The sequence below is a fragment of the Nesoenas mayeri genome (genome assembly GCF_963082525.1).
Source record: "Nesoenas mayeri genome assembly, chromosome: 1".
Taxonomy (NCBI): domain Eukaryota; kingdom Metazoa; phylum Chordata; class Aves; order Columbiformes; family Columbidae; genus Nesoenas; species Nesoenas mayeri.
The window spans coordinates 117833966-117861812 of NC_137541.1; the positions used below are offsets into that span (position 1 = coordinate 117833966).

The 27847-nt window shown below is 39.5% G+C and overlaps 2 protein-coding genes across 3 annotated transcripts; both read right to left on the reverse strand.

Moving 5' to 3' along the window:
- Positions 1–620: 620 nt before the first annotated feature.
- Positions 621–7277, reverse strand: GATD3 (glutamine amidotransferase class 1 domain containing 3). Of its 2 annotated transcripts, none has more exons than XM_080363884.1 (7): positions 7071–7277; positions 5009–5061; positions 4158–4271; positions 3681–3800; positions 2740–2832; positions 2268–2424; positions 621–1644 (listed from the first exon to the last, which is right to left on the reverse strand). In XM_080363884.1, exons 1-7 carry the CDS (start codon positions 7182–7184, stop codon positions 1516–1518), a joined length of 780 nt encoding a protein of 259 aa, XP_080220010.1. In that variant the 5' UTR covers positions 7185–7277; the 3' UTR covers positions 621–1515. The 2 variants fall into 2 exon arrangements, with proteins under 2 accessions (XP_080220010.1, XP_080220011.1); XM_080363885.1 differs by lacking the exon at positions 7071–7277 and adding an exon at positions 5548–5984.
- A 1684-nt stretch (positions 7278–8961) lies between these two features.
- Positions 8962–27724, reverse strand: PWP2 (PWP2 small subunit processome component). Its single transcript, XM_080360586.1, has 21 exons — positions 27617–27724; positions 27414–27526; positions 26485–26579; positions 26053–26152; positions 24865–25008; positions 24279–24414; positions 23541–23761; positions 22143–22286; positions 21265–21335; positions 21031–21167; positions 19771–19919; positions 18996–19143; positions 17680–17830; positions 17177–17357; positions 16041–16188; positions 15116–15224; positions 14586–14651; positions 14009–14227; positions 11499–11649; positions 10408–10482; positions 8962–10236 (listed from the first exon to the last, which is right to left on the reverse strand). The coding sequence occupies exons 1-21, from the start codon at positions 27632–27634 to the stop codon at positions 10077–10079; spliced, it is 2736 nt and encodes a 911-aa protein (XP_080216712.1). The 5' UTR covers positions 27635–27724; the 3' UTR covers positions 8962–10076.
- Between the last annotated feature and the right edge of the window lie 123 nt (positions 27725–27847).

Genomic DNA, 27847 nt, shown 5'->3' on the forward strand with positions numbered 1-27847 from the left:
AGAAATGTTGCTTCCTGCTAAATACAAAGATGACATATAACTTGGAAAGGGGGAAGGAGGCTTGCGACCATTAGAAACAACACACACCAAGACGCAGACAAAGATTCACGCACAGACAGAGATGTTGTTCGGGAAGGAGTGCAGAGCCGGGCAGAGCAGAGAGCTGAGCCAGGCTGAGGCCTTCTTTATTAATCAGTGACAATATATAGGATTTACAGATACGGACCCAGACTAAGATGTTACATAAGATGTTTTTCCAATAATTGTTATTAAAAACACACCACACTGATGTTATCTTTGTTTCAGTTACGTTCCCACTCATTCACAGACCAGGCCCAAGGACATTCACACATCATACATATGGGGGCAGTTTTCTGACCTGAGATACCATTCTCACTGGCCTGGGCTATCACTTCTCACACTCATAAAAACCATACTTCTATATAATCTGTCCAAGGCCCTTTAGCTGGAACTGCTGTTCCCACAGAGGCTCAGTTGGATTCTGTACGGAAAAAAGTCACACACCTGAGGAGAACCGAAAAGCTGAGTAAGTGCTAGAATGTATCAACCAGCATATGTTACTAGAGTCACTTGTCAAACAAAAATAAAGGCACAAGGAATAAAGGCAAAATTTAATTTATTTATACATCATTATTCCAGACATTCAATAATATTTCTTTGGAGAAAGCTTTATTACCCTAAAGCAGATGAAGTGAGGATAATTTGAGATTTTTTTCCATCCACTGCTAGTCAGGCAACTACTTCAGCATGGATGTTATCCTCAAAAATTGTGCGTCATATCAGCAGATATTTTCTTCTTCATTTCAAGACCTTTTTAGCTATAATGGGCCAATGGATGAATTTTTCAGAGTGCTAGTGTTGTGGCAGTTAAGATGTATCCTGCTGCTGATTGATACTCAGAATGGCTTTTTAAGAAAACAGGATTCTTTGAAGTTGATAAACAAAACATTAATCTTTTAATTAACACCAAGCTAAAATTAAGATGTGGAAGATGTCCATTCCTTTGACGGCTGATCGTAGCTTTTAGTTCACAGATATAGGCCTGAGCACATAAACCTTGAATGATGCACCAATTCCTCTCTACTCCCATCCTTTGTCCACTAGATCTACTGCGACTGCATCTGCCATGTCTCTGCAACACACCTGCCCTCAGCTTCTGACAGGGCCTTCAGCCTCTTTTTGCCCCCATAGAAATGATTTGACACCGGTGCATCGAGAGGACCAGTTTCAGAACATGTCTGCCCAGCCATCTCCAGCTCAAAAAGTTCAAGAAAATGCTCTGTGCCTCAGGCCAGGCCGCTTGTGGTCGGTAAGCTGTTCTGCAGGCCCCTTGCTTGGAAAGGGCATGGAAAAACATGCAGCTGGGAATCAATCAGCTTCAGCTTCCTATCAGCATTCACTAGAGTGTGCACAGGACAAGCAGGTGAAAATGTTTCCATTGGTCCATACTGCATTTGATATTACATCTGCAATTTAAACATCTCTGGGTTTCTTTTATTTGCCAGTTAATTTTAGCACATTCTTTACCATGGCCCCAATGCCATCAAAGATCTTATGTAATTCTGTTTCACACATAAATGCTGGGGTAGTAACCACCTTGTTCTTTGTATCCACATGAGCTTCGTAAAAGGAAGTTAAGGAAAACACAGCCTATGTCTCACTTGTGGATGCTGTCTGCAAAATAAAGCATCATTGACAAAACCTCATAACTCCACTATCCTATTAAAAAGTACCTCTAAATATATTATACCTTCCAGCTGGAAAGACAGCTGCAACCTATAATCCAAGATACTAGAAGCTGGTTTTGCCAGAAATACAAACACTTCAAGAGCAATCCGTGGGAACGCTCAGAAACAGAAGAAAACCTACAAAATTTACTGACTGTAATGAAAATGTCTCTGAGTACAATTTGATTACAGCACTAGCCTTCAGGAAAAGAAAACACATCTCAAAGAGAACTGACAAATTGTAACTCATGTCAGTTTTATGTGCAAATTTACTCAGCATTTACTGCATTACCACGTGTCCAGCGGAGTTCTACGGCAACGACTGAGAACAATTTCTAACTACATAGCTGCGTACGATGACAATGTTTATAATCATGCACTATATTACTTGCTCTCTGCTGTACGTTGTATACCTTCAGTAAACCATAAGAGGAAAAGCACAGACCCCGCATGTGTTCCTTACTGTAATGACACACGACTAAACAGTCTCTCAACAAGGAAATTAGCAGGAAAGGATATAGTTACTTCTTTCACACAATGCTTTCCTCCCAGCTCTTTAATGGCTCCTGCAGTCCCCGCGTAAGGCCACTTGCCACCTTCCTCTTCTTCGTGGCCCACAGTCACTTCAGCACCAGAGAGAACCTTTGCTGCCAACACTGGTGAAATGCAGCAAAGACTGCAACAAAAGTAATTATAAGAGCAGTTTTACAACAGCATCCTTTCAAAACTTGGTCATAATGGAAAAGATTAAAATTGACATAGTCTTAACAAGGCAACTTCCACTCAGCACTTTCTTAGCTTATTCTGTGATGAGCACCTACACATACACACACATTTCGAAAAACCCATTTAAAAAAAATAAGCTACAACTGATACAAAACGGAAGATGCTTTTTCTAGTTCCAACAATAACAGCTGCACACAACAACCAAACAGACAACGTCTCCATTCTCACACTATCAAACAAAAGCCCCTCCAACTAACATACGTACCCAATAGGTTTGCCTGCTTTGTGGAAGTCTTTCAAGACACGTTCAACTTCTCCATTCACCTTGCAATCTTTCCCATCAACAGCAAAGGTGGATCTGCCACAACAAGAAACTTCACACATAACTGAGTACAAACCTACAAATGGAGATCCCTATCTGTCCAGAGTGGCTCCCAAGGGTCATCACAAATTTAGTAGCTTTTAAGAGCTGACTGAAAAAGCATGGAGTTGACCATTGATGCTTTAACCAAAATGACTCACTTCTAAGGCTTTGGTATGTCAGAAAGTCCCTTACTTGATATAAACATCAGAAATAAGAATTATCTAATCAGCTTACTAGGATTACTGAGAAGTGGAATAGAAATGTTTTCAAAGAAGAAAAATCTGTAAGAAGAAAAGGGAAATAACATTCAGGTTTCTCAAAGCCAACAAAACGGCAGATAAATAACAAGATTATCAGTATTTCACATAGCTAACTCCTTTCTTTCCCTTTTTGTTTTTGAGCTAGCTGTTGTTCTACTGTTACTAATGCAAGAGGGGAATTTTTGGTAGGCAGACATGAAGAAACAGAATTATAACACTAGGAACACCTGAAACAATTTAAGTTCTACTTTCACTTCCCTCAGCCCAGCCCAAAACAAATCACCACAAGGGTGGGAGAAAAAGGACTTCTTGTGCGTTATCTAAACTCCAGAATTCTCATCAACATTGTTTGGAAAATTGAAAACGTGACAATGCCTATAAGCATAATGACTGGAAACCATCATGAACAGCATAACTTAACTCTAATACTTTCAAAGGAGTTTTCCTTATTAAGTAGTGGTTACATACGTAGTAAATAAGGCCATTTATAGCTTTCTTATTTTATTGTGTGAATCATAGTTTATTATGAATAAATGATAATGAATATTTAGTTGAGGAGTTTAATGCTTAGTTGGCACTCACAAGTTTTTAGCAGCTCCAAATCCACCAGGAAATATCACAGCATCATGATCTGCTGTCGTGAGTTTAGCTAGGCTTGCAATTTTACCACGAGCAATCCTTGCCGATTCCACTAAAACGTTCCTTGAAGAACCAGAAATAAAACAAGTATATCAATTAAGCATTTGTGCACAGAAGGGCACAACAAAAGTTTTGGCAGAGGAAGAGGAGGAAGCAAGAAGAACTACGGTACTCAATAACTGAAGCTACTGATACTCCTGAAATACTACCACTGGGAAACACAGGCTTTAAGAGACTGTATATAATCAAGTCCAGAAAACTCATTTAATATTTTCTCTCCAGTCAAACCACCAGCTTGCATAAAGCTACTAAAGCCAGTCAGAAAGGTGCTACAGTGCAGTTCCAGGCTGGTGTGTCTGAAGAATGCCTAAGAGATGGAGGCTCAGCAGTCACGGAAAACACATCAAACACAGACTGTACCTGGACTCAGCTTCAGCTGGTTGCCCTTTACTGTGGTCAATGACATGCATCTGAGGAACATCTGGAGCATACATCTGCACTTCAGCTCCCCCACGACTAAGGTGTACCAGTACGCTACAAAAACAGAGATAAAACATGCTGAAAACATTATGAGAGTTTTACCTGACTCCTAAGTCTTGCTACAAATACTCCACCACCTGATTTTGAAAGAAGAGGAGAAATACACATGCTATCAAAGCATACTGAGCATGTAGCAACAAAATCCCTGTAGGTAATGCCAAAGTGCAAAGCAGAACAGAACAGTTTGGAAGCAGGGTCAGGTATGCCAAAGGTAAGTTTCTTCGTTCGGTGCTCTCACAGCAGGCAACCAGGAAGAATGAAAACTTCCTTTCTCATTGCACGTCCCCAGCTGTTACGGAAGAGTCTCATGATTAACATACCTATGTGTACATTTAGCATTTAACACTAAGAGTTAATAATTTGAGTATTAACAATTCTAGTGTTAGATTCAGCCCCAGGAACAGAAACTCAAAGTGACTATGAAATGAAGTCTTCACTTAATGCTCTTGAGATTGATTCTGGAACCCTGAATTTCTGTTTCTGAAGGTAAGTCAGTCTCTCTCAAACTCCTTGCTCTGGCATCACATGCATTGTGCTGCATCTTTGGACAACCACTGGGCACTGCAAGAACGTGGCCTGAGCTCCCAATTATGCTGTGAGAAAACTGTGAAGCTTCATCATACATCTTTCAGGACAATTTTGATGACCAGAGAGACCAAAACTGAATTCAACAGACTGCTGTAATGTAAAGGAGACTTTTTTAGAGCTTACAGTTTCATAAAGCAACTTACGCTGAGGCCTCATGGATTTCTGTGCCATCATAGACACCACAACCAGATAGGACCTGAAGTAAGAAAATCAAGAGATTGTTTCAGGTGATACAAAACTTCCAACCAGACCTTTCACAAGCCTTGTAAGATTCAAAAGAAAACAGCAACAAAACTCCCCCCACCACCCCTCCCACCTCCCCAAAAAAAACCAACATAGCAACAAGCTCTTTACTAAACCAGTGTACAACCTGCTATTAGCACTGGTGTTGCCATATGACATGCTGAAGAACTGGCATTTCCTATTTATAGCTACCCATCATAGACAGGCCTCAGAAATAACTAACGTTTATTTATCGGCTTGTGCATTTATTCCTCAGACTTAAACTGACATGATATCCTTGAGTATCCTTTATCGTGCACACAATAGGTTATTCTGAGTTTCATATGTGCATTTATGAAGTCTCCATACCCATGTGAAATACTGTCTCATCCAGATGCAAATGAAACAGATGTGGAACAGAAGTACAGTTCAAGGTGACACTTAAGATAAACTATTTTACCTGCTGCTGTATCTTGTCTGATGATACTCATCAGAGATCAATAGCTAAATCACTTTTAATCCAGAGAATAAAAAGCACAAAGCAATCAGCTATCCTTGTGTGGGTGGAGAAAAAAACATTTTAAAAAATCCAAGAAAAAAAAGTGATTATAAATACAAAACAAACAACTACAAACACCACCACCGCCACAGAAAAAAACCCCAAGGGATTATCTAGTTTATCTAGTTCCTTAAAGTATATATGTGAACTCTTGGTTTGGTTTTTTTTGGTTGTTTACCTTGAAAGAAAAAAATCCAGTTAAAGAGAGTCAATTTATTGACTTTACTCTCTTCCCTCCTGATTTTATCTCAGTTTTTTAGAAGCTTGAAAGCTTTTAATCACAGACACATGAACAGAAACTCGCAACTGAAACTGTCTTAGAAATGCTGGACTCGAAGGGGCTTTCAGATCACAACACCCTGTCCTCTGCTCTCACAGGCACAGCATCCCATCATCACTTCACCAAATTTCTTGTGTCTGTGATAATCCTACCTCTGCTGCTCAAATATTTAAGAGCCACCTTCTGCTTTCCAACTTTTTATCTTTCATTTAAGTGAGACTGAATATACAAGCGACTTTAGTTATTTTCTGTAAGCAATACTTTTAAAATGTTTTTGAAGCTCCCTGGAAGTACTAAAACACGGTCTTCTGTTATTTCAGTACCTGCTTGCTGACAAATCCATCTTCTACAACAGTCAAGAAATTTGTATCACTAATGTCAACAGTAACATTTGTTACTCTTTATTCAAAAAGCTGTGGCTCGCTAACATGGCAGAATTCCTGGCAAGTTACCTTTTAGACACTTGGAACAGCATTCTGCCCATGCCTGAGCCAACTCTGCCCCAAACAGATTTCTTCATGCAGGTAACACCTTATAACTTCTTTACATTTTATGCTGTTAAGACCATGCAAAGCTCAGGCTTCAAAGACCGCACACTGAGCTCCAAAACTGGGTATCCATTTAGGACGCCATCTACAGCCTAAATTTTCCTTTGGTAACCTATAGCTCTTCCACTTTCTTATGTATTTTTAACATGCTCTACCTCCTTCCTACAGAGGAGCATAACCGAGCTTAAATATTTTCCTGTGTCCTGCCAGTACCTCCCCCAATCACACTATAAATTAGTTGTAGCTCAGCTCTTTGAAACTCAGCTCCTGGCCAACAACAACTACTCAAAAGCCAATTTTTATGCGTTTCCCACTCCTGGTCTGGTTTTCTGCAAGTTAGTCAGTTCTAAACCGCTTTAATTCTCACTTCAGCTTCTCCGGACGCTTCCCAGCCGCCGCGGCCACCAACCGGGTCTTTCCTAGGCCCCAGGCCACCCCAAACCCTCTCACCGCCACCACCAGCCGCACCACCGGAGGGAACCCGGCTGCAGCGGCGCCCTTCCCGCGGCACCGGGCTGAGTGTGGATGGAGGCGGTGAAAAAGCCTTCCTCGCCGGAGCTGCCGCGGCCGCCGCGGCCTCCTGCCCCGTTACTCACCACAGCGACGCGCGCGTTGCGGCGGCGCCCAGCGGAGCAGTGGAAGGAGGCGAGGCCGCCGGGCGCTGCCCGCCGCAGCGCGGTGCAGAGGGCCGGCCCGCGGGACGCCAGCATGGCCGCGGGCGGTGGGAGCGGGCGGCGGAGCGAGGGCGGAGGGGCGGCGGTGCGGGGAGGCGGGCAAGGCCGCGGAGGGAGAGGGCGGGCCGGGCCGCGACTAGAGGCCGCTGCGCCCTTGGCAGCGCCGGGGGAGGAGGGCGCCCCCTGGAGGCGGGGAGGGCGCCCCCTGGAGGCGGGGAGGGCGCGGCCTTGGTCCCTTCCCCACTTCGTTTAGCAATAATCAGAGTAGTCATAAAAAATAAGTAAAACGCGCGTGGAAATAAATCCCTGAAACTTGTTTTGAACACCAGCGTAGCAGCAGCAGGTTCTTTTTGCAAGGGAAAGGCTGGAGCCACAAGGTGCGTGCAGGCCGAGCGTGGCAGGGGGATCACACCCGTACAAGGGCAGCAAGAGGCTACTGAGCTGTTAATAAAAACAGGGTAAACAAACCAACATACAGGGACAGCTTTGTGTTTTTCTTTGTAGGGTCTTACGAAATAGTATATTGTTTTTCAAAGACAAGGAGAAAAGAAGCATTCATCAGTACTGTTCACCAGTACTGTTGAAATACAGAGACATCTACATACGATCAGATATCACAGTATGTTTGGGATTGGAAGGGACCTCAAAAGATCATCTAGTCCAATCCCCCTGCTGGAGCGGGAACGCTAAGCCAAGACACAGGTTTGCAAATGTGGCCTCATCCTGCACTGGAGGCAGGCAGGGAAATGGTGCCACTTCAAAGCCTGACCCCAGCCCACAAGGGGTTGTGCCAACATGCACAAGGGCCAAGCCAAACCTTGGACATACCAGACTTCCAATCTGGTATTTAGTTTTCATTACTCTTCCTATGAATATGGAAGGACACACTGGAAAATTTTTCTGACTCGTGTGTATCAAAAAGTGTCCCAGTTACCTTAAAGATTATAGCCCAAGCAAAATGACTAACACGAATATATATATATATATATATATCTCTCTCTAAACTGGTGTGACACTATCTCTTCTCTCACCTCCTCTCAAAGCCCTTGCACTTTCTAAGACATACATTTTGTGAAGTTTTCATCTTCAGAATTGCTTTGAACATGGAAGAGTAAAATAACCCAAAATTGTGTTCCTAAGATGTTTTTCTGAAAGGCCGCATTTTCTCCGTATTCTGTGTTTTGCAATACTGTAAACCCAAGAGACAAATACAAATCTAGGGATCAAGCTAGCCAGCTTCATAAAACAGCACAACTATTTTACAGAGCACAAAGCTATTGCTGTGACAGTTCCAGAACTATTTCAGCCTGTCTGCTGCAAGTCATGTAGTTTGGGAAAAAGAATATGGTCTTTAAAGAAAAGCATGCAAAGATAACACATACATGAAAAACAGCAAAATGGCTTAAGAAGTAGCAACTATGTTATTTGTCAGGTAACATGATCATGTTTTTCACGTTAGTTTAAGCACTTCTGTTTTACAAGGATCCCAAGAGGGATTCTTCTCTTCCTCCTGAGCTGTTTTCCCTATCCACCTGTGCCTCCCTTCTACCTGTGGCAGAAAGCTGACTTTGTAATGTAGCAGGAGGTGGAAGAGGAGTGGAGAATGATGAGCAATTCCAAATCCCAACCCGGTATCACAGAGAGCACCTTCTGCAAGCATCGCCCCAGCCCACCCAGCTACTCCTTCAACCCTCTGAGATCCTGAAACATTGGCACCACCATGAAACTGTTAGGAAGCAAGAGGGCACCAGCAACTGAAGATGTTTTAAAAGATTTTACCATAAGAAAAACAAAACTATGTTTTACTCAAGTAGCAAGTGCATCTTTATTTTATATACTGAAATTCTATAAACTGACTGTTGTCTGCTTGTCTATTTCAGCCTTTGTTTTTTCTTCAGCAGTTTTTAATATTCATACCTCTCCTCTCTTCCAAGAGTGGAAAGAGACCAAAAGAACAGAATACACTGAAAAAAAATAATAATCAATTCTGGCTCATAATGAATATTTGCAATATCTTCATTAACAAGGCCCTTTCAACATATGGCTTGAAAGCATCACAAGCACAGATACAGTTCTTTGTGCTCAGGACCTCACTGCTGTTGTTAACCAATTCTCATGCCAATTCACAAAAGCAAGGAAACAAAGTTTCCAATTTTCACATGTTAAGAAAACAAACAAGACAAGAAAGGGCTTTCATGAGAAAAAGAAACATTTGTAATATGCTCTCTTACAGTTTAAGTTACGTTATTGAGTTGGCAATTTCCAAACAGATTTTTACTACATTATCTCAGATTAATTAAACCTCTGCAGAAGTATTTTTTTTTTTCATATCCACTTGTTTGGGGTATATCATTTACAGTCATTGTTGAAACTTCATCAGGTTTGGAAACTACAGAGCTAAGAAAAACGGGTCCACTTATTCCTAACAGTGTTCCAGTGATATGTACGTATTAAAACCAATTAAAACATTTAAAACAAGTTGCAAACAGTATGTAGACCTCAAATTACAAATCATTTAAAAAGGTATAAAAAAACATCCATCACAAAGTATGACAAGACTGCATTACAAATAATTCACAATACTTAGTGTATATACAATGCATTTTTAATAAAGAATGCATTTCCTCCAGTCATAGTTCTAACTTCATTGATACAAGAATACATTTTTGTCTTACTTGAAATCAGGAATAAAAAGAAGAAATAAATGAATCACGAAATCAATGCTGTCAAGCTGTTACAGCCAAGGGGAACACCAAATACACCATAGATGGCACTCTGTCTACATTTCCGTCCCTTCTGTAACTCACACATAACTCAATCCACACTATTAAAGAGAGTTAAAATATGCCACTATGAGGGCCACTCGTTCTCAGTGAATACCACTGTGTAAAATTATGTCTTATGTTTTCTCCCTCCCATGAAGAGTAACTAGGAACTGAGACTGTCTTTATGAACTTCTTGCATAAGATAATCACTGTCGGAATCCAAGTCATCTTCATCTACTGATGTTTCTTCTGCCAGACGTTTCATGCCCCGCTGTTGTGAAATGGCCAGTGCATATTTAATATTGTAGATGTTCCATTCACAGCTGTAAAAATAAATAGCAACATGTTAGAAACAAGATTCCATTTTTCTCCTAAAATAAAAACATCTCTAGAAGACACTCTCGAAAGTTCTAATACCACACTATCATCCCCCACTTTACTCCACATTTTTGTGCAGTGTTTTGATTTAAACTTATAAATATAACAATACATACAGTTTGGAAACATCTTCAAAATGACGCTGGATGCTCTTCTGAAGGAACTGAATCACAGGGAGCAGCTTCACTGACCTTGAATGAAGAAAACATGCAACTTGCAGTGCAATTTATATTTACATATAGAAACCTACAACTTTTCTATATTCTCAACATTTTAACAAGCACACATATTACCTTCTAAACATGAACATTTAAAGATAATACTAAATAAACAAAACTTTCTGCTTTTGGCTTCATCCTCAATGATTATACTTAATACAATTAATACTAATGTCAGACTGCAGCTTCAAGAGATAATTCTGCTTGCTGTAGTGATGACAGTTCTTTCCAGGGACTACAAGACTTTCTGAACAAGGAATAGTTTGCTCTAAATCATTGTCTATCAGCAACCAAAGGAGAACATTCGTTCCAGTCATTTCAGTAACTAAAACATTAATACCCAAGTTGAAGGAAGGAGTTACACAATGCACTCGGATTACCTCTCAGCCTATTTTAAAAACTGTAAATTTGTCTGGTTTTATCCACAAAAGTCCATAAACTTAATACTATGGGTGGGCTGAATATAACTCATATAGCAGGCACGAGCAGTTGTAAAGAACTACGCAGGAAAGCAGAATACTAACAAGCTAGAAGTGCATGCTGTAATCACAAGCTAAGTCTACAAAGTGCAGTCAGAACCTGCAAGATTATCTTTTAGTTATGTTTACTACGTATAATTGTTTAAAAACACAACTGCCAAAATCCTGTCACTCTTGAAATCTTTATGCATTTATAGAGTAAGAAAGGTATGCAGTTTCACCTGTAATATCTGAAAAATGTTTTGCAATTTATCCTCACAAATTATATTATGCATTCAAATTCTATCATATACACTTGTTAGCAAAGAAGTTGTATCAAATTAAAACGTAAATTTTATAAGTAAATGTAAAGATGTAAATAACATTTAACAAATGTACATGCAATAAATGCAAATTAAGTAGCTTTAATAGCTGTATAAGCATCTGTCTAGAATGCCAGTAACTGTTATTTCTCAAACTGACAGCTATTTTAAAATGCTTGTCAGCTTCTTAACCTTCAAAAGATCTCACCTTGTTTTCAGTTTCTGTCCATGCAGCATCAGCAACTTATGAGCCCAAATAAGATAGAACTCTAAATGACAAGATGTCTCAAACGCAGAAGCCAGGAACTCCAATAGTTTCTCCACGTACAGCTCTGGGAGTGACGAGCAGATAACATCAACTGTGCAAAAAAAGGAAAAAAAGCCCATAGACATTAGAGTTGCATTACTCTTTGGGATAACATGAGACACACCACAGGAAAGCATATAGGGAAGGAGAACAAAGCACCATCTTGGCAACTATTTGACATTTAATATTGTATTTCAGGGTACAGTACCACAGCCTCTAAGGAGAGAGAGAGTCTTTCCACTTTGAGCCTTCCAATCACTACTGTATTTAAAAGCGAGAATTCAAGTACTCTGCTCCCCAAGTTCTTCCTCCTACCAGAATACTCTCGCCACAACAACCCCTGCAGAACTTATCTCCACCCTTTTCTCCTCTTTCTGTCTAACTAGACTTTATTGGAGTCTTGTTGATTCTGACTTCATACAATTTTCTGTATTCTGTAGAACCAGTTAAGCATAATAATCAGAGGCAATAAATGAAAAGACAGCAAAGACACCTGCTCACAGAAGAAGCATCCAAATGCTGTTAGCAATTGCACAGCACAAAGCAGCATGATTTATAAGCATTCAAAATACTCTCACCTGTAGCTACAATGATCTCACTATTTTTAATCCACTCTCAAAAATCACCAGCTCCTATTCTCTGCAGCCACCCCAACTGGCCCATGTAACATTCAACTGTGAAGGTTTCCCCTTTTAAAGGAACAGGCACACATTCATTCTCTTAACACGGGATTACAATGCCTGAAATCTCCATGCCTCGTCCTCTGCTCCTGAGGTTTTGGCACCTGCCTACTTACCCAGTCTTGCTTGTGTACATGGAGTTTTGGTTAACTTCAGTAAAAGGGAACTAAATTTTGCCAGAGAGAGGCAAGCATCGTTATGCCAACATAGGTATGTAAAAGATGATTTACCCTGACATGCAGAATTATAAAGCTTGCTATGATGTAAGAAAATCCTACAAGTGGCTGGCTTGCAACACATCTGATTTCAGACTTGAGCCCGTTTTGACTAGATAAAAGGAAATTCTATTTGTTACACATGAAACACTGGAAGGAAATAAATACCTTTCACTGAGGTAACAACAGTGAGGTAAAGCTAAGGAAATACACTTTAGAGTTACTATGACAGAACTGTTAATGACATTAAGACATTGAGTAGAATACAGTAAGTTTATTTTTAAGGCCATGTCTACCATATATAGCCAATGAATGGGCATGCTTTTTATCAAAATGACAAAAAGGGTCCTAAAAAATAACTTCAGAGAATGTCTTCCAAAGCTAAGTGACATCATATCTGTTACTTTTTTTTTTTTTTTCTATCATGTAACAGTTATGAAAGTATCTGTCTCTTTTTAGAAAGAGCTTGGCAGTTTAATAATGTTTGGTTTGTGTGAACACAGCCCTGTGTAAGGACCATATTTACATTTGTTTAGAGGGATAAATTTCGTAAATACTGTAACTAAAGGAACAAAAATCATCAGAATTCCAAAGGGCTGACAGTTGCAGACTGCAAAAATTTGGAGCAGCTCTAAAATAAGACTAAATTAGAGTGGCTGGCACAGAACTTTAGCCAGTTGAGTGCTGAACACTTCCAAGGATGAAGGCTCCACTCCCATGTCAACCTGCTGCAGTATTTGACTAACCCCCACATAAAATTATTGGTTTTAATATTTATTTGGAACTTCCTATGCTAAAAGAGGGCTGTTGCCTCTTGTCACATCATTGCACAACTCCAAGTCTGGTTCTGCCTTCTAACATCCTGTTAGGTACCTGGACACAGTAAAAAATATTCCCGTCTCTTCTGAAGACGGAACAAACCCATCTCTCTTAAGCCTCTCCTCAGCTCTCATGCACTCTGGCCCTCCAATCATTTTCCAAGCTCTCCACCACATGCTGCTGAGTATCAATGTCCATCCTATACTGGCAAGCCCAAAACTAGGCACAGTACTCCTCAGTGCTCAACAGAGAAGACTAGTCATTTTCCTCAAACTGCTGTCTACATCCTTGATTGTGTAGCCCAGTGTCCAGTTGATGGCCTTCACCACACAGGCCCACTGCTAACTCAGTTAAACTTGCTGTGCCTCTCTAACATCAGCTGCTTCTGAGAACTGACATCCAAAAACTTTACCTGCATATCCAGACCTGATCAAATTCCATGTTCAAATGTCACTAGATAGAGTATGCAGCAAAATTAAAATGTAAGTTAGCACAAAAAAGTCTACCTTTTCTTTTTACAAAAGACCATCCCTTCCTCTTTAGTGTTCAGCTACAGTAGAAAGTCCTTAAATATCAATGTTTAATTCCTCCCCACCTCCCACTCCAGAGGAAACTCTGCCCTTTATGCTTCAACTTATTCGGCCTACAAATCTCTGCTTCAGCTAGCTCAATCAAATTTCACAGAAGATCCACTTACTTTCATTGCTAGGTACAGCCTCTACGACCTCCTGAATTAATTTCTTTTCATTCAGCTTGAAAGCCATGATGATAGCCATCATATATTCCTTCTGATGCAGTGTTTTGTGTATATTGCCAGGTGTGATATCCATATCCAGCTCAAAAGGATCAAAAATTAACCCAGAGTCCAATGAATAAATAAGAAGACCCTCTGTGGTAGTGGCTGCCCAGCTTCGTCCTAGAAGAGAATAGCAATATTTAAGAATAAAGCTGGGTTTTCTAGGATGGAAACGGAAGAGTAACGATAAAAAGATGACTCTTTGTTGTTATGAGAAGTGGGTAAGACTGAAAACCATGTATCATTGATGGACCTATCAGCAATGACAACACTTCTAAAAAATACCAGCAGTAAGTAACATACACTTAAGTTTCCTAAATATGCCATGCACAGGAAACTAGAGTACAAAGCCAGCAGCACTGCATGATAATCTGGAGAACTCTTTTCAAGGCATTGTACTTATTACTCCTCCAATGCTCTACTCTTTCACTTGTTTTACAGGGAATTAAAATATCCTGCAGTAGTTGTCAATACTCACCTGTGGGAGAGAATCGCAGGCAAGTCACTCTTATTTCTGGTTTAAAGTGTCGATAACTCATGTCACCTAAAAGAGAATAAGTGATTTAACATATTAACCAAAAGTTCACAGCCTAGCTATCAATTCTAACTATGCTGTTATCATAATGCTGAAAAGTAATGTGGAACATGCCAAAATCCAGCAGTTAGAGACAGGGTAACTAAGGCACAGTCCATGTTCAAGAGATCTTACAGCTAAAACAAGTGGTGGGACTGAATTTTGCTCTTTGAAAATGAAATCAGGACTGCTGGGCTCCCTATCCAGGAGGCCACAGTAACTCCTCTTTCCTGTTGCTTCTGCTGTGCAAAAGGACCACCACACATCAGCTGAACACTTGTGTAACAGATACCTTCAGCTGCAGAAGATTCAGGTAATTTTAACTTTAAAACTGAGCTCAATAATCCAAACTCTTATCACCTCATATCAACTCTATACCAAAGGTTTTGATCCACAAAATATTAATAACATAACAGCAAAGCCAAAACGCATACCTCTTTTTACTCCAGGAAGAGGAATAGCAACACCATCTTCACCTCCAGCCCCTTCATCAATCAGAGCCATGCTGCCAAATTCAGTCATTTTTCTCCGATCTAAGTACTCCTAGAAAAACACGTAAGTTCCATTCACTGGACTGAATCTCCTCTCAAACACCTGTATTGATTGAAAATTCTCCATAACATTCAGGAGCTTCTCCAAAGTCATGGAGAAAACTGACAATTTCACAACAGCAGGAAATAGCATCCAACTGCAGATGAGAACCAGGCTGCTTCAGTCTTAAGGCCTCAGAACAGCACACATCAGTTTAGACTGAGGTTTCACATTATTATAATGTTGTTCTACTTAAGAGATGTACCATTTCCTCAGATGTATCCCTACTCTTCCCTCCACATTCCATAATTACACTGAAATGTTAAGAAGTGTTACTGGAATTTTTTCCTTTTGATGCTTTCTATAGCTCACTTTCAAAGGAATGTGTGTTTGGCATTATTCAGAGACTGCGTTTGTAAAGTTCAGTGATATTGTTCTGGGCCCACTATAAAATCCTTTGTTTCTTTGCTAACACAAGCAACTGATACCTGGGGAAAGTTACCTTAGTACAAAATATGGGTGACTTTAATGTTCATATTTTCTTTTCAATTTTAATTATGTACCAACTGACTTAATGATGCTTAAGAGTTCTGCTCATTCAATACAGACACTCTGCAATCCAGTAAGACTTAGTATGCTGTCATGAATTAATTTTCTTTTCTGAAAAATATTTCCTTAATATTCTCCTGCATGAACCCAATAAAATAGATCTGTACTTAACACAACATTGAAAAACCACATTTAATGAGATATTACACCAAAACCAAAAGTCCTGTGGGAGGGGCAGGGTGAGGGAAGTGAAAAAATCTGACTCCTGTGGTGACATACCTCCATTGCATCTAAAGAAAAGTTGCATGAGATCTCAAATTTTTTCATAAGAATCTGTTCCTTGACATTATATATACAAACAAACTTTGACAATCCACCTGCCAGAATAGACTGACCATCTGCCGAGTAACACAGAGTAGTAAAGGATCTAGTAAAGAAAAAGAGAAAGTAGTTAATTTCACTGCCACATCCAAGCTAAAAGGGTCAAGTACCACATGAAGACATGTAAGAATAACCATTCCGTGGAAAACTTCATTCGCACAATACATACTTAACAGACAAAATTATTTATCACAGACAAGTACTTGCTGCTTGAAAATGAATCACAATTTAGAACTTGAACAGCTTTTTGAAGTACTTCCATAGTTCTGATTCTGAGTCACAGCTCAGTGAATGAGCTCTCAACTATGCCCTACACAACACTAACAATGGTCAGAAGAGTCAGAGAAAACTGTGTCATGGCATGTTTTAAAGAAATGGCTGAGAGATCATCACCATAAAGTACTTTTTTTTTCTTTTTTTTTTCCCCCTCAAAAAAGTCATTGTTTCCTTTTTTGATTTTTTTTTGAGGGGAAGCAATATGGGAAAAAAAAAAAAAAAAAAAGAGGGGCCCAAGGGAAAAAGAGAAGAATGAAACATTATTTTTATATTACACTTTCTTACAGCACAGAAATTCAAATTGCCTTTAAACATTACTTCACATGTGTAGTAACATGTAATAAAACCCACAGCATATCTACATTAAAAAAAAAAGTGATGGTTTCTACACTGTAATAGTTACATACTAGTATCCACTTAAAAATCTATCACATTTTGCCAATGAACCATTTGGCATGAGAAGCTTAATACTACGCTGGCAACCCAAGTTTATAACTGATGAAAAAGAACAGATGCTCAGAATGATGCTGACCAACAAGTGACCACAGCACAAGTCAAAAAGGATCCATCCAGATGTTACATCTGAAAGGCAGTCTTTTAAGATCCAAGGCAGTCTTTTAAGATCCAACATCAGAATCAAAATATTTGACCAGCGGACGCACTCCCAAAATCTTCACATACATACCAAATAGAAAGAAACAATTCAAAAGCAAAAGCCAGTGTGGCACCCTCTTTTTACTACAATCTCATGTACGTACTTTCCCTTAGCTGATTGCTTGGCCGTTATTTTATCGAGCTCCTTCCTTCCCATCTGAAGGTCGTGCCTTCCCTCAATTGAGCCAGTCTGCACTGCATTTTCATGATCCCAAAATGTTATCTGTCCATTCAAAGCAGCAACTGCAAGCTCCTTGCCATCAGGACGGAAAGCAACAACAAGAACTGCAAATCATTTAATTAACAGTTAAAAAAGAAGTCAGATATTTTTCTAAGAAAATACTCTGCATTTTTCTAGGAGCTTATCTCGACTACCAGAAAAAGTTTAAGAGAAACAAGTATGACCGTACTTTTTCTCTGGACAACATAGCTAATTATAAAGCTAGAGATAGTATTAAATCAAAAACATTTCTTGCACTGTTAACTACATGCTACAGAGAACTACCTCAACTTTTGGGTTTCATTACCAAGAATAAATCTGCCTGTATTTGATATGTTCTACTTTTGATAATATTCTTATATTTATATAAGATTAAATAAAGGTTACCATCTGAGTTCAATATTAGCGTCTCCTTAGTTCTCCAGCTGTCTAACATATCCCATAACTTGACAGTTTTATCCCAAGAGGCACTAGCTAGAACACACTTCATTGGGTTGAAGGACAAACTGCTGATGGGACCCTCATGACCTGATAAGACCTAATAAAAGAAAAAAAGGTAACATGGAATTGGGTGTAAGAAACTGAAATTCATGTAGTCTGCATTCAGTAAACTCTAAATATAGCAATGAAACCACACCTAACTTGTCAACAAATGCTTGTGGTGACTTTCGAACATGTGGCATGATACATACCAGTGATTCTCATAGTTTTATTTTCAGAAGTTTTTAAAAAAATTCAATGAAGTGCCACCACTGCACAGGAATCGATAACCACTTTTATGCACACACAGTCTCTTTAGAGACCACAACTTAGGAATAAGGTGTGCTTGTTTTTCGCCCTCTTATCAGAACAATCAGACCAACTGTGAAAAAGCAAGTCACTGCTCTGAGAATTCAGTGCGTCCTGCAGCTGAAAACATTTAAGAAAAAAAACTAATAGAAACTGTGAATAAGAATAATACAGATTTTTATAGCATGGAGCTTCTACTTTTAAAAGAAAACAAGGCAAGAAACTGAACTTCAAAGTCTGGAGATCCACTCAAGTATATGCTGCATTACTATAGTGATCTGCATTCAACAACTACACCAAAGTAAATACTGAGTGCATCTACTTGTCCAAGATGTAAAATAATGCTTAAAAACTGAAAACAGCAAACCAGTTTGTTTTGTTCAGAAGTATCATGTCCCTCCTTTATTACACCTACCCTGAAGAGAATGCATGTAAAACTAGCAGCAAGACAGTGAGGATTTAACTTAATAGTTTTCTCACTCTAGACTATAAAAACCTTCTACACAGGAAACTGTGTTGCTGCTCTGCTCCAGCCAAGGTGTCCATGAAATCTATGACAGTCTTAGGACAGCACCTACAATTTCTTCATTACTTGCAGAAAATAACATCTCTGAACAACTACTGGAGGAAAGACTCTCAAGTCCAGTGTTAGCTGAGCAATACTGGTGTTACTTCATGAGCTAGAAAGAGCTCACTACTCAAAAATTCTAAAAACTATTTTCCACACAAATTCAGGATCGCCTCCATACAATAAATTAAAAATTGCTGAGTAACATCTTGTAGCTCCAGTTATTAAATACAACAAAACATGTAATCTTGTATTAAAGCCTTCCAACTAATCCCAAAGTTACTTGGTCTCATCACAATCTATACTATGTGTTAAATTCAAGCTCTCCAACATTGTAGATCCTTACATCTAGCAGCCTCCCACTCTGCATTGACCAGATGAATATTTCAAAGGAATCCTGGGAACCAGCCGACACAATCTCACCACTGGAGTCCACAGCTAAACAAGAGAACTGAGTTGGTCGTGGAGATGTGAAGGTACGGAAATTCCGGTATCTGTTGTAAATGTGAAAATAAGCTATGAGAAGATTTCACGTAGATTTAAACGTGTTTTATGAACATATTTCAAAAGGATTTCATTTTACTTATAGTCTTTCAAGCTATCTAGAGAAAAAATATTCTTTGTATAAAATTAGATGCAATGCCTCAACATGATTCCAAGACTCAAAAAAGCTATTAGTAACTCTGAAGAAAAAAAAGCCGATAATACTCAAACCGAAGAGTTTTCAATTACATAGCCTGTGTCCATTCCTCAGAAAACACAGGCTTATTTCCACATCCAGTTCAGTACACAGTTGTACTATAATGGCTTGATCACTAAAACTACGACAATTATTCCATTAGTAACATGCCTTCTCCCCATTTGAGTAACAGAGACAGACAACGATCTTTCTGTATTTCCACCTTCTTCACGTTCTTCCTGGATTTTCTTCACAGAAACTGGATGGAGTGACATGATTCCTAATGCCTATCTAAATTTGAATCAAAGGCTGATCCAAAAATCAATAAAGCAATACTCACATTTATGCAACTTCAACTTGAAACAAGCAACCAGCAGTTTACTGTATTTTGAGGGTAAAAGCTGAAGACTAAATGAGACACAAAAGCTTTATAAGGAGTTACCTGTGTAGATCATAGGCACGCACGGTTCCATCTTGGGAAGCACTCAATACAACATAACCACTGGAAGTAAAAGTTACAGCAGTTACACCACTGGTATGTTCTGTAAAAGTGACAAAACAAAAGCTACTAGAAGTGTTCCACACTTTCACCTGCAAGAGAGACAAGAAAAGCTTCTTAGAATCTCCATCATCAGTTCAGAGAGAAAGTAAGGCTAAGGCAGCAGAAGGGTAAAGAACAGTTAGTCCTAAAACTCCGCAATAGCATAAAGGAGTTTCAGTACCATCAGTAAGGAATTCTGTGCAAGGAAGACAAACAGGGCCACAGTTTATCATTCAAACCCTACAGACATGTATACAACATGAAAATCTAAGTTGAGACAGACAAAAAAAATAAAACAAAGTAATTTTCAAGGAAAGCTATAGCACTTGTCTGAGTATCTCAGGCTCCCAAGCTTTGGACTGTCCACTGATAAGTGTAAAATGCCAAAACAACTGTGAAGCCATTCAAGAAGTTATAATTGAGATTCTACTTCAATCTTTTTTCAAAAATGTTATGCATTTAGCTATCTGCAGTTTGAGACTTTTGGGGTTTGGCCAACTTTAAATCTGAATGGCAGAAACCATGAATTGGCAGGTCTTCTTTCTGACATTCAGAAGTCTTGACAATAAACAAGATACTATCTTTGTACCATTTATGTGCCAAGAGATTGTGGGATTAGTCCACAAAACACATTAAAAAAAAAAGTATATGTACATGCAGCTTACCAATTCAATACAAATCAACCATGAGAAGCTAATTTTTGTTTTAAATGGCAAGCTTCTGCAATGGCACATTTCAGAAAATCCTCTTTAGGAATTGCACTATTATAAATTAATTGAAATTAATTTTACATCAAAACCAGTTATTAAAAGGGCATGAGTTTACTGACATTCATTCCAAAGTATCATGGAACCATTACAAGAATACATAAATACTTGATCAATTAGATTTTTTTTTTTTTTTTTATGGTGACTGCAACTATTAATAAAAAATCATCTGCTAAAAAGCATAAGTGACACAATTTGCAGACGATACAAATAATAGTAAATCAAAGTATATACATGCTCTATTGAAAAAAAAATTACATGAGACCAAAAATTTATGAATATTAAGAAAAAGATTAGTTACAGTAACAGAGCTTTCAACATAAAATGGAAATCCAAGCTGCTTAGTATGTTATTAAGACTCAAGTTCACATTTCAGTGATACTGCTTCACTTACTTTTCCATCCTCCCCTCCAGTTACTATGTACTGTCCATCTGGAGAATATGCTAATGAAACCATGCTGTTGAAATGTCCCTGCTGCTTCAGCACATAGGACTCACTTTGCCATTCCCACACAAGGAGCTGACCCAAACCTATGAACACAGAATTATTAACCAGAATTACAAATACAATGACAAGACTCCGCAAACGCAAGCCACAAAAAACATGCAGATCAAAAATTTTACAAACCTGAACATCCAAAGGCAATCCAGTCACCAGTACAGTTGATAGAAATAGAAGCTATCCTTTGGTCTGAAATACTGAAATAACAGAATCATCCAATAAACAAACATGTTTTCATGCCCTGTGTGAGAGAACTTCAAATCTAAGGTTTATTTCCTCTGTTCAAGCAAGTTTGATTACTTTACTGAATTTCTGTAACCCTGTAATGTCAAGAGCAGCATACGTGTTCTTCCCTTTATTGTAATCAAAAATGTCAAACAGACAACACTGCCTTTTTTGGAATGAAGACAGAGTATCTACATCCCAAAGACATATTTGCCAGCATGGAGTAAAACTTCCCACATTCAAGAAAGAATGAATATATATATATATACATATATATATATATATATATTTGTACAGGGAGATTATGCATTCTTTAGATAGCATCATACAGCAATGGAAAACAATTATGGTTTTATTTTTCAACTTAGTGACAATTTAGAGATAAATTTACACACGTAGAACTTTTTTTTTCAGATACTATTGTTATTTCCTACAAAGAAACTGACAATGTTAAGTCCAAAGCATTGAAGAAACCTATAGCAAACAACTAACTCATTCCATTCAGACCTCATTTTTCCACAGTAAGCTACGGAACAGAATTGTATAGTATTTTAAGTCTCTGATTCTGCCTCTCCAGAAATCACAACACTAAATAGATACTCATGTTTTAAGATTTTTGTGCTCTAGTTATTCATCTCTTACTACTAAATGTGGTGTTTTCTCAGACAAACAAACAATCAATAGAACCCTCAAAAAAAACCCCACAAAAAAACAACCCACTCCATGTGCCCCCCAGCCCCCAACCAAACCCCAAAACCAACCACGATCCTGTACTTCACCTCAAGGAGTGGATCAGATTGAAATCTGGAAGCTCGTGGAGGTGAAAGATTCCCGAGGCAAAACCAGTGACTAAAAGGTGAGTTTTCTTGTGATAAGCTGCAGATGTTAAGTTGTTAAAATCTCCCTCTTTATTGAAAAAATACCTGGCAAAGAAATAAGAAAAAATCAAACAATGTGAAAGAAAAGTGTGCTGTTATATTTGTATTTCAATATACATAGGCCAAATATTTTGATCAAGGTATCCCACAATAAAACTAGAAATTTCAAGGAATTGCTAAATATATGTAATTTACACAGCTAGTGAAAGCTAATTCTCTTCTTTTCCTCAATGTTTACAGCTGCTACAGTGATCTGATTATCAGAAGTAACACCTGATCACATGCAATGAAAGGGACTAAAAGTTAACCTCAGAGGAACTGCACTGTGCATTTCCTTTTTAATCATCTGATGCCAATAAGGGGACCCATGAATTCACTGATTATCCTTCCATATGTGAGTCCTCTTACAGAGGAAGGAAGCGAAGCAATATTCATAAATACTATACACCTGGTGAAGAAGGTTTTCTCAGTTTCTTTGTAGCTATCTCTCTTACTGGAATTAAACAGATAAGCACCACATGATGGTCAAACAAAAGAGCATCTGAACATTATCCAACAGTTGTACAGTCCAAATGCCTTCAGTCTGGAAGTGACGTTCCCTGAGGCTAATTCCAACCTGGGCTGGGGCAGGGCACTTACTTTATCCTTTCTTTACAGTCAGAGAGACTGAGAATAGAAGACTGATGTCAGGCGTTCCCAGCTGGCCTCTACATGCATCTTGTCTCTCCCTCACTTTACTGACCCAAGAGATTGCCTATGAACTTTATTCTTCTTCAAGAAAAGCCAAATGCTGTGACTATCTGAAAACTGGATTATTCTTCGTAAGCCATGACTCCTTTGATGTAGACAGATAGGGAGATCATTCAGGAAGCCATCTCCAAGCAGTTTATCAAAAAGGCTGATGAACTATCTTTATCAAACATTACTGTCATCTCTTCAAGTCAGCCAGTCTCTTCTTGCAAGAACTAAAAGCCTCTATGCTCCGAGGATCCTGTACTAAAGATCTCCTTACACTTTTTTGAGTTTCAAACACTGAAACATACATCATAAGTCATTTTTTCTTATATTATTAAAATTATGCTGACTTCTTGTTCTGAAGCTGCAGGGTATTGCCCTTCATATATTCAAGATAAGGCAAACAGGTGTTCTACTGAAACTATTTAAAATGGGATCTATAGTAAATTACTAAATCCTGGGCAGAGTTTTGTATTGCTTTGAATGGGTGATGAAGGGTGAAGAAAGCCAAATACAGAAAATCCTTATTATACTGCCATCTTTGAAAAACTGAAAATCACTTACTTTGCAACACGTGAATACTTGACCTTACATCTAGTCTCTTGTTCATTTGGATTGGCTTTTCCATGAATTTCTTCACCCTTCGGCTCTTCAAGAAACTCTTCATCATTTTCTTCTGCATTCTTTTCTCTAGTTGCATCTTTAGGGGGCATGGGCTTCAAACCATCGAGCTCTGTATCACACTGCCACACGCAGAGCGCTGCATCCTGGCTAATTGTGTACAGCTAGAATACAAACACACAAATGTATGATTATCGTGTAATACCTATGTTTTGTACTCTGCTGTCTTGTTATGAATACAGAGTTGCAGAGAGATTAAGCAAGTCTGCACTCTATCATTAGAATAATATATTACTCAGTCCTCTAGAATTTGAGTTGTTTTTTCTAGAAAATTCACTTGTCCTGAGAACTGGTAATTTACTTTACCTGCCCTCATGTAATTTTTAAAAAGGCAATTGGATTATCATTTAGAATTAGAGATAATTATTTTTTCATATTTAAAATCACAGCTTTTTTGTGGAGCAATTTTAAATAATTTACTATCCTTCTAATGTTTGCTTCTTCAAATGTTCACAGCATCCTAAGCTCCCGATCACAGCAGAGGAGTCGAGAAACATGTCATTTACGTATTTTCTAAATTCTGAGACATTGTCAAAATAGTCAGCATCCCTACCTACAGATAAGACTCTGCTTCAACTATTTTAATGTTAAAATTCAAGAATGTTGTGTGATTATACATACATCTAGACTGTTCTCTTCAAAAAAGCAGGCTACTATTATATCCTTATGCCCTCCAAGTGAGTAGTAGATCAAGTTTGCCCAGCGCTCTGCTCCAAACACCCATGTAGACGTGTCCTTGCTCCCTACCGCAAAACATCTACAAAAGAAAAGGTAATTTGAATCAGAACACCGGTTTGCAAAACTCTTCACAGGGTGTAGAACATTCAGAATGGGAAGATGTCAGTCACCACTCTAAAAGTAATTTTACACACAACAGAGTTGTAAACTGAGGCTGGCAACTCTAGCAAAGATAGATGGGATTAAATACATTCAAAAGGTCAACCACTGTTCACATTTCTAAGCTATGTTCCCTTTACAGATAACTAGGTATTTTCAAGCAAGAATACACTGTTGACCCCTAAAACTCGCAAATGTTTTTACTTTCTGGTCTGCCTAATAATAATATTTTTCAATTCAAGACAGAATGAGAAACAGAAGAGCCAAAATGAATTTTTAAAGCAAGTATAACACTTTAGAGCAAAGATAACAGACTATAACACGCATACAAATGTGAGCAGGTAGACAGTGCTTTAGTTTAACGACTCACTTGGAATCATCAGTCCAGTCGATACAGGTTGTTTCATCATATGGACCATAGTAAGTTTTGTCTAGAACAAATGCATTAAATTCTCGTTTCTTCCCAGGAGCATGGTACATAAGAGCAACATTGTCTTTTGTAATTACAAATTTCCTGTCATGTGGGGGGGGAGAAAAAAAGCATAATTGCATACAAAGCTTTTAAACAATTGTTCAGTACAGTCTGCAATACAACAAAACAAAACAAGGTTAAACAGGTTTCTGTGTTACTGAAGTGATAAATATGGACCGGTTTTGAACTAAAAAAATCATTTGCAGATTGATATTATCCCATGATTTCATGAGTGCAGTTATACATTACACATTATAAGTCAGAAAACTGACAATAAAAATAATTTAGGTTGAATACTGAAATATTTATTCTCTAGTTCTCAAAAAGGAAGGAAAAGCTCAAACATTCAAAACAGGATAGTCTATTAAAACCTCTCTTCACCTCCATATATTGGCCACTTTCACAAACAAAAAGCATCTGCATCCCTGTTACATGTATCCTGTAATCTGGTTCTGTTGCCAGTATAATTCCCTAACACGTAACTGTGACTCCAACTTTCAAACAAAAACTCATGAATGATCACTTTAAGTCAATCCGACAAATTCTGCCAAAAGAGGAGCTCTGTACTTTTTCCTCTTTTCTGATGCTTCTAAAATTTAAGTCGTCACACTGTGAATTTGTAACCACACAGTTAAAATATAAAGGACGTGAAAGGAAACATTTGATTCAGGGAACTGCCTCTTTCAGTAACACAGTTGTCTTAGACTAACCCAAGCCAGCAGTGAAACTACACCGCCATGAGTGCCATGACACAACTCTGCAGCACTGATTGTAACCACCCTGGGCTCTTTCACCTTATCTACAAGAACATTAAGCCCTACAGTAAGTCTGTGTTTCTAAGAGTTCCACCACAGAGAGACAACATCCGTGAAAGGCAACTTTCCAGACAGTACTTGTTTCCAAGGCTTTGCTTTTCTCTTTACTTCCCCTCTCAACTTTATCTATAAAGTGACTGATCAGCTCAAAATCCCCCCTATGTTAATCAATAGGTATCATCCCAAGACTGGTCAGAATGTCTTAATAATTACAGCTAATTTATGTGGTACTTTATTTTGTTTTGTTCTAAAGCATGCACATTTTACTTACTTGCCATCAGGGGAAAAGCTGATACTGTGAACTGGCTTGTGAAAATAAAAGCGATGTATCACACATTTACCAATCAAACTGACAAGCAAGGCAGCTCCCTCTGTAAGGGCAGAAAAAAAAGGATGGATCACCTAAATAACAGAGTTTCCAAAGAACTCAAAACCTCCTCAGAAACTTTTCAGTATAGTGTGCTTAATGTTACTAAGAATAAAAATACAATCAAAATTACAAGTCACTTTCTAAATTCTGTAAATAAATTGTTTTTAAGTTCTGTAAAGGAAAACACCTTTCCCTGAAATTCTAGAATAATTTTCAAAGCAGAGCAGTTCAAACTGGTGTTAAGACTGAATACCCAGCAACAGAGACTTTCCTCTTAGGCTGTATTTTTATTTCGTTGTTCTATAAAACAAAATGCCTCCTATATGAAAGTACCTTCATCAATTAGTATGGCAAGCCTTCCATCTGGAGAGAGCCCCACGCACACAATATTAAGCCGTGTAGCCAATGGCAACGTCTCACATTTATTACTGCAAGAAAAACAAACAAAACCAAAGAACAATCAACTGGATACAAGGATGCAGAAATAACAGTCATCTTTGGTATCAATAAAATATAGTTTGAAACTTATGTTAAAGCCACTGAATCAACTTAGATGTAGAACGCCTATAACCTTCAAATGCCACAATCACACAAACACCAGCTATGTCAGACATGGGCTATTGACCAGCATCCTGGCATAATCAGCATCAATCACAACTCTGGCCCACAGGAAAAGGCAGGTGACAGTCCAGGCTTTGCCATATATGAGAGACAGCACAAGACAGCAACACACAAAGAAACCACATGACTAAATCAAAGGCAAGACGCGCTTTTCCCCTTCTCTATTTGTTTCTAAACCACCCCTTTACATACTTCTTATGCTATTCTCCCCACGGACCGATGTACACAAAATCTGCACTGTGCAACACATCAAGCGTTACTCTACTAGGTAGGCTTCTACCTTTTAACGCTAAGCCAGAAGCTCCTGAGGCCATTTTGGGAAGGCAAACCACCCTCGGGAGCCCCAGCCGCCGCCAGCTGCACCCCCACAGGGAGCTCACCCGTCCACGCAGAGGCCGGGCGTGCAGGGAGCGCCGTTCCCCCCACACGCGGCGGGCAACGCGGCCTCGGCCGCCGCCCCTGGGTCGGGCTCCACAGCCTCCCGCGAGTTCTACTCCCCACTCCCTAAAAACGTGCTGGCAGTACCAGGCCCTTCCCCCTCACCCCCCACCGGCCTGGGCCAGGGTCGGCGGAGCGCTAGGCCGGCGGGCCTGCGGGGCACCGAGCGGGGAAGGAGGAGGCAGAGGCCGGGGCCCACTTACTTCTTCAGGTCGAAGACGGAGATCCTGTTCCCGACGGGGCTGATGAGGGAGCTGCCATCGCGGGTGAAGCTGAGGTTCCCGCGGCGGTACACGGTGCCCAGCAGGCCGGAGAACTGCGGGGGGAGCAGAAGGGGTGGTTAAAGGAGCGGGGAGAGGCAAGCGGGGGACACGTCCCGTGCGGACGGCCGCCGCCGGGGACTCACCCGGTACGCGAACTTCATGGCGGCGGCGGCGGCTGGCCCACGTGGGGAGCGCGTGCAGCCGCTACCGGTGCGCGTCGCCCCGAAACAGCGACAGCACAGGGGCGGCCGCACAGCGACAGGAAGGGGGCGGTGGCAGCTTCCCGCCGGGGGCGTGGCCGGGCCGGGATGGGGGCGTGGCCGGGCCGGGATGGGGGCGTGGCTGGGTCGGGATGGGGGCGTGGCCGGGCCGGG

Excerpts from the sequence above, each read along its gene's own strand:
- PWP2 (XM_080360586.1), bottom strand. Across the intron at positions 25,009-26,052 it reads AGCTTTTCCCCTGATGGCAA|GAAATTTGTAATTACAAAAG; the intron begins GTAAGTAAAATG and ends CCCACATGACAG. Across the intron at positions 16,189-17,176 it reads AAGCAATCAGCTAAGGGAAA|ATCCTTTACTACTCTGTGTT; the intron begins GTACGTACATGA and ends TTTCTTTACTAG.
- GATD3 (XM_080363884.1), bottom strand. The coding sequence starts at position 7,184 with ATGCTGGCGTCCCGCGGGCCGGCCCTCTGCACCGCGCTGCGGCGGGCA. Across the intron at positions 3,801-4,157 it reads CCAGCTGAAGCTGAGTCCAG|GAACGTTTTAGTGGAATCGG; the intron begins GTACAGTCTGTG and ends TGGTTCTTCAAG. Across the intron at positions 1,645-2,267 it reads ATTGTGTGAAAGAAGTAACT|GAAGCTCATGTGGATACAAA; the intron begins ATATCCTTTCCT and ends ACTTCCTTTTAC.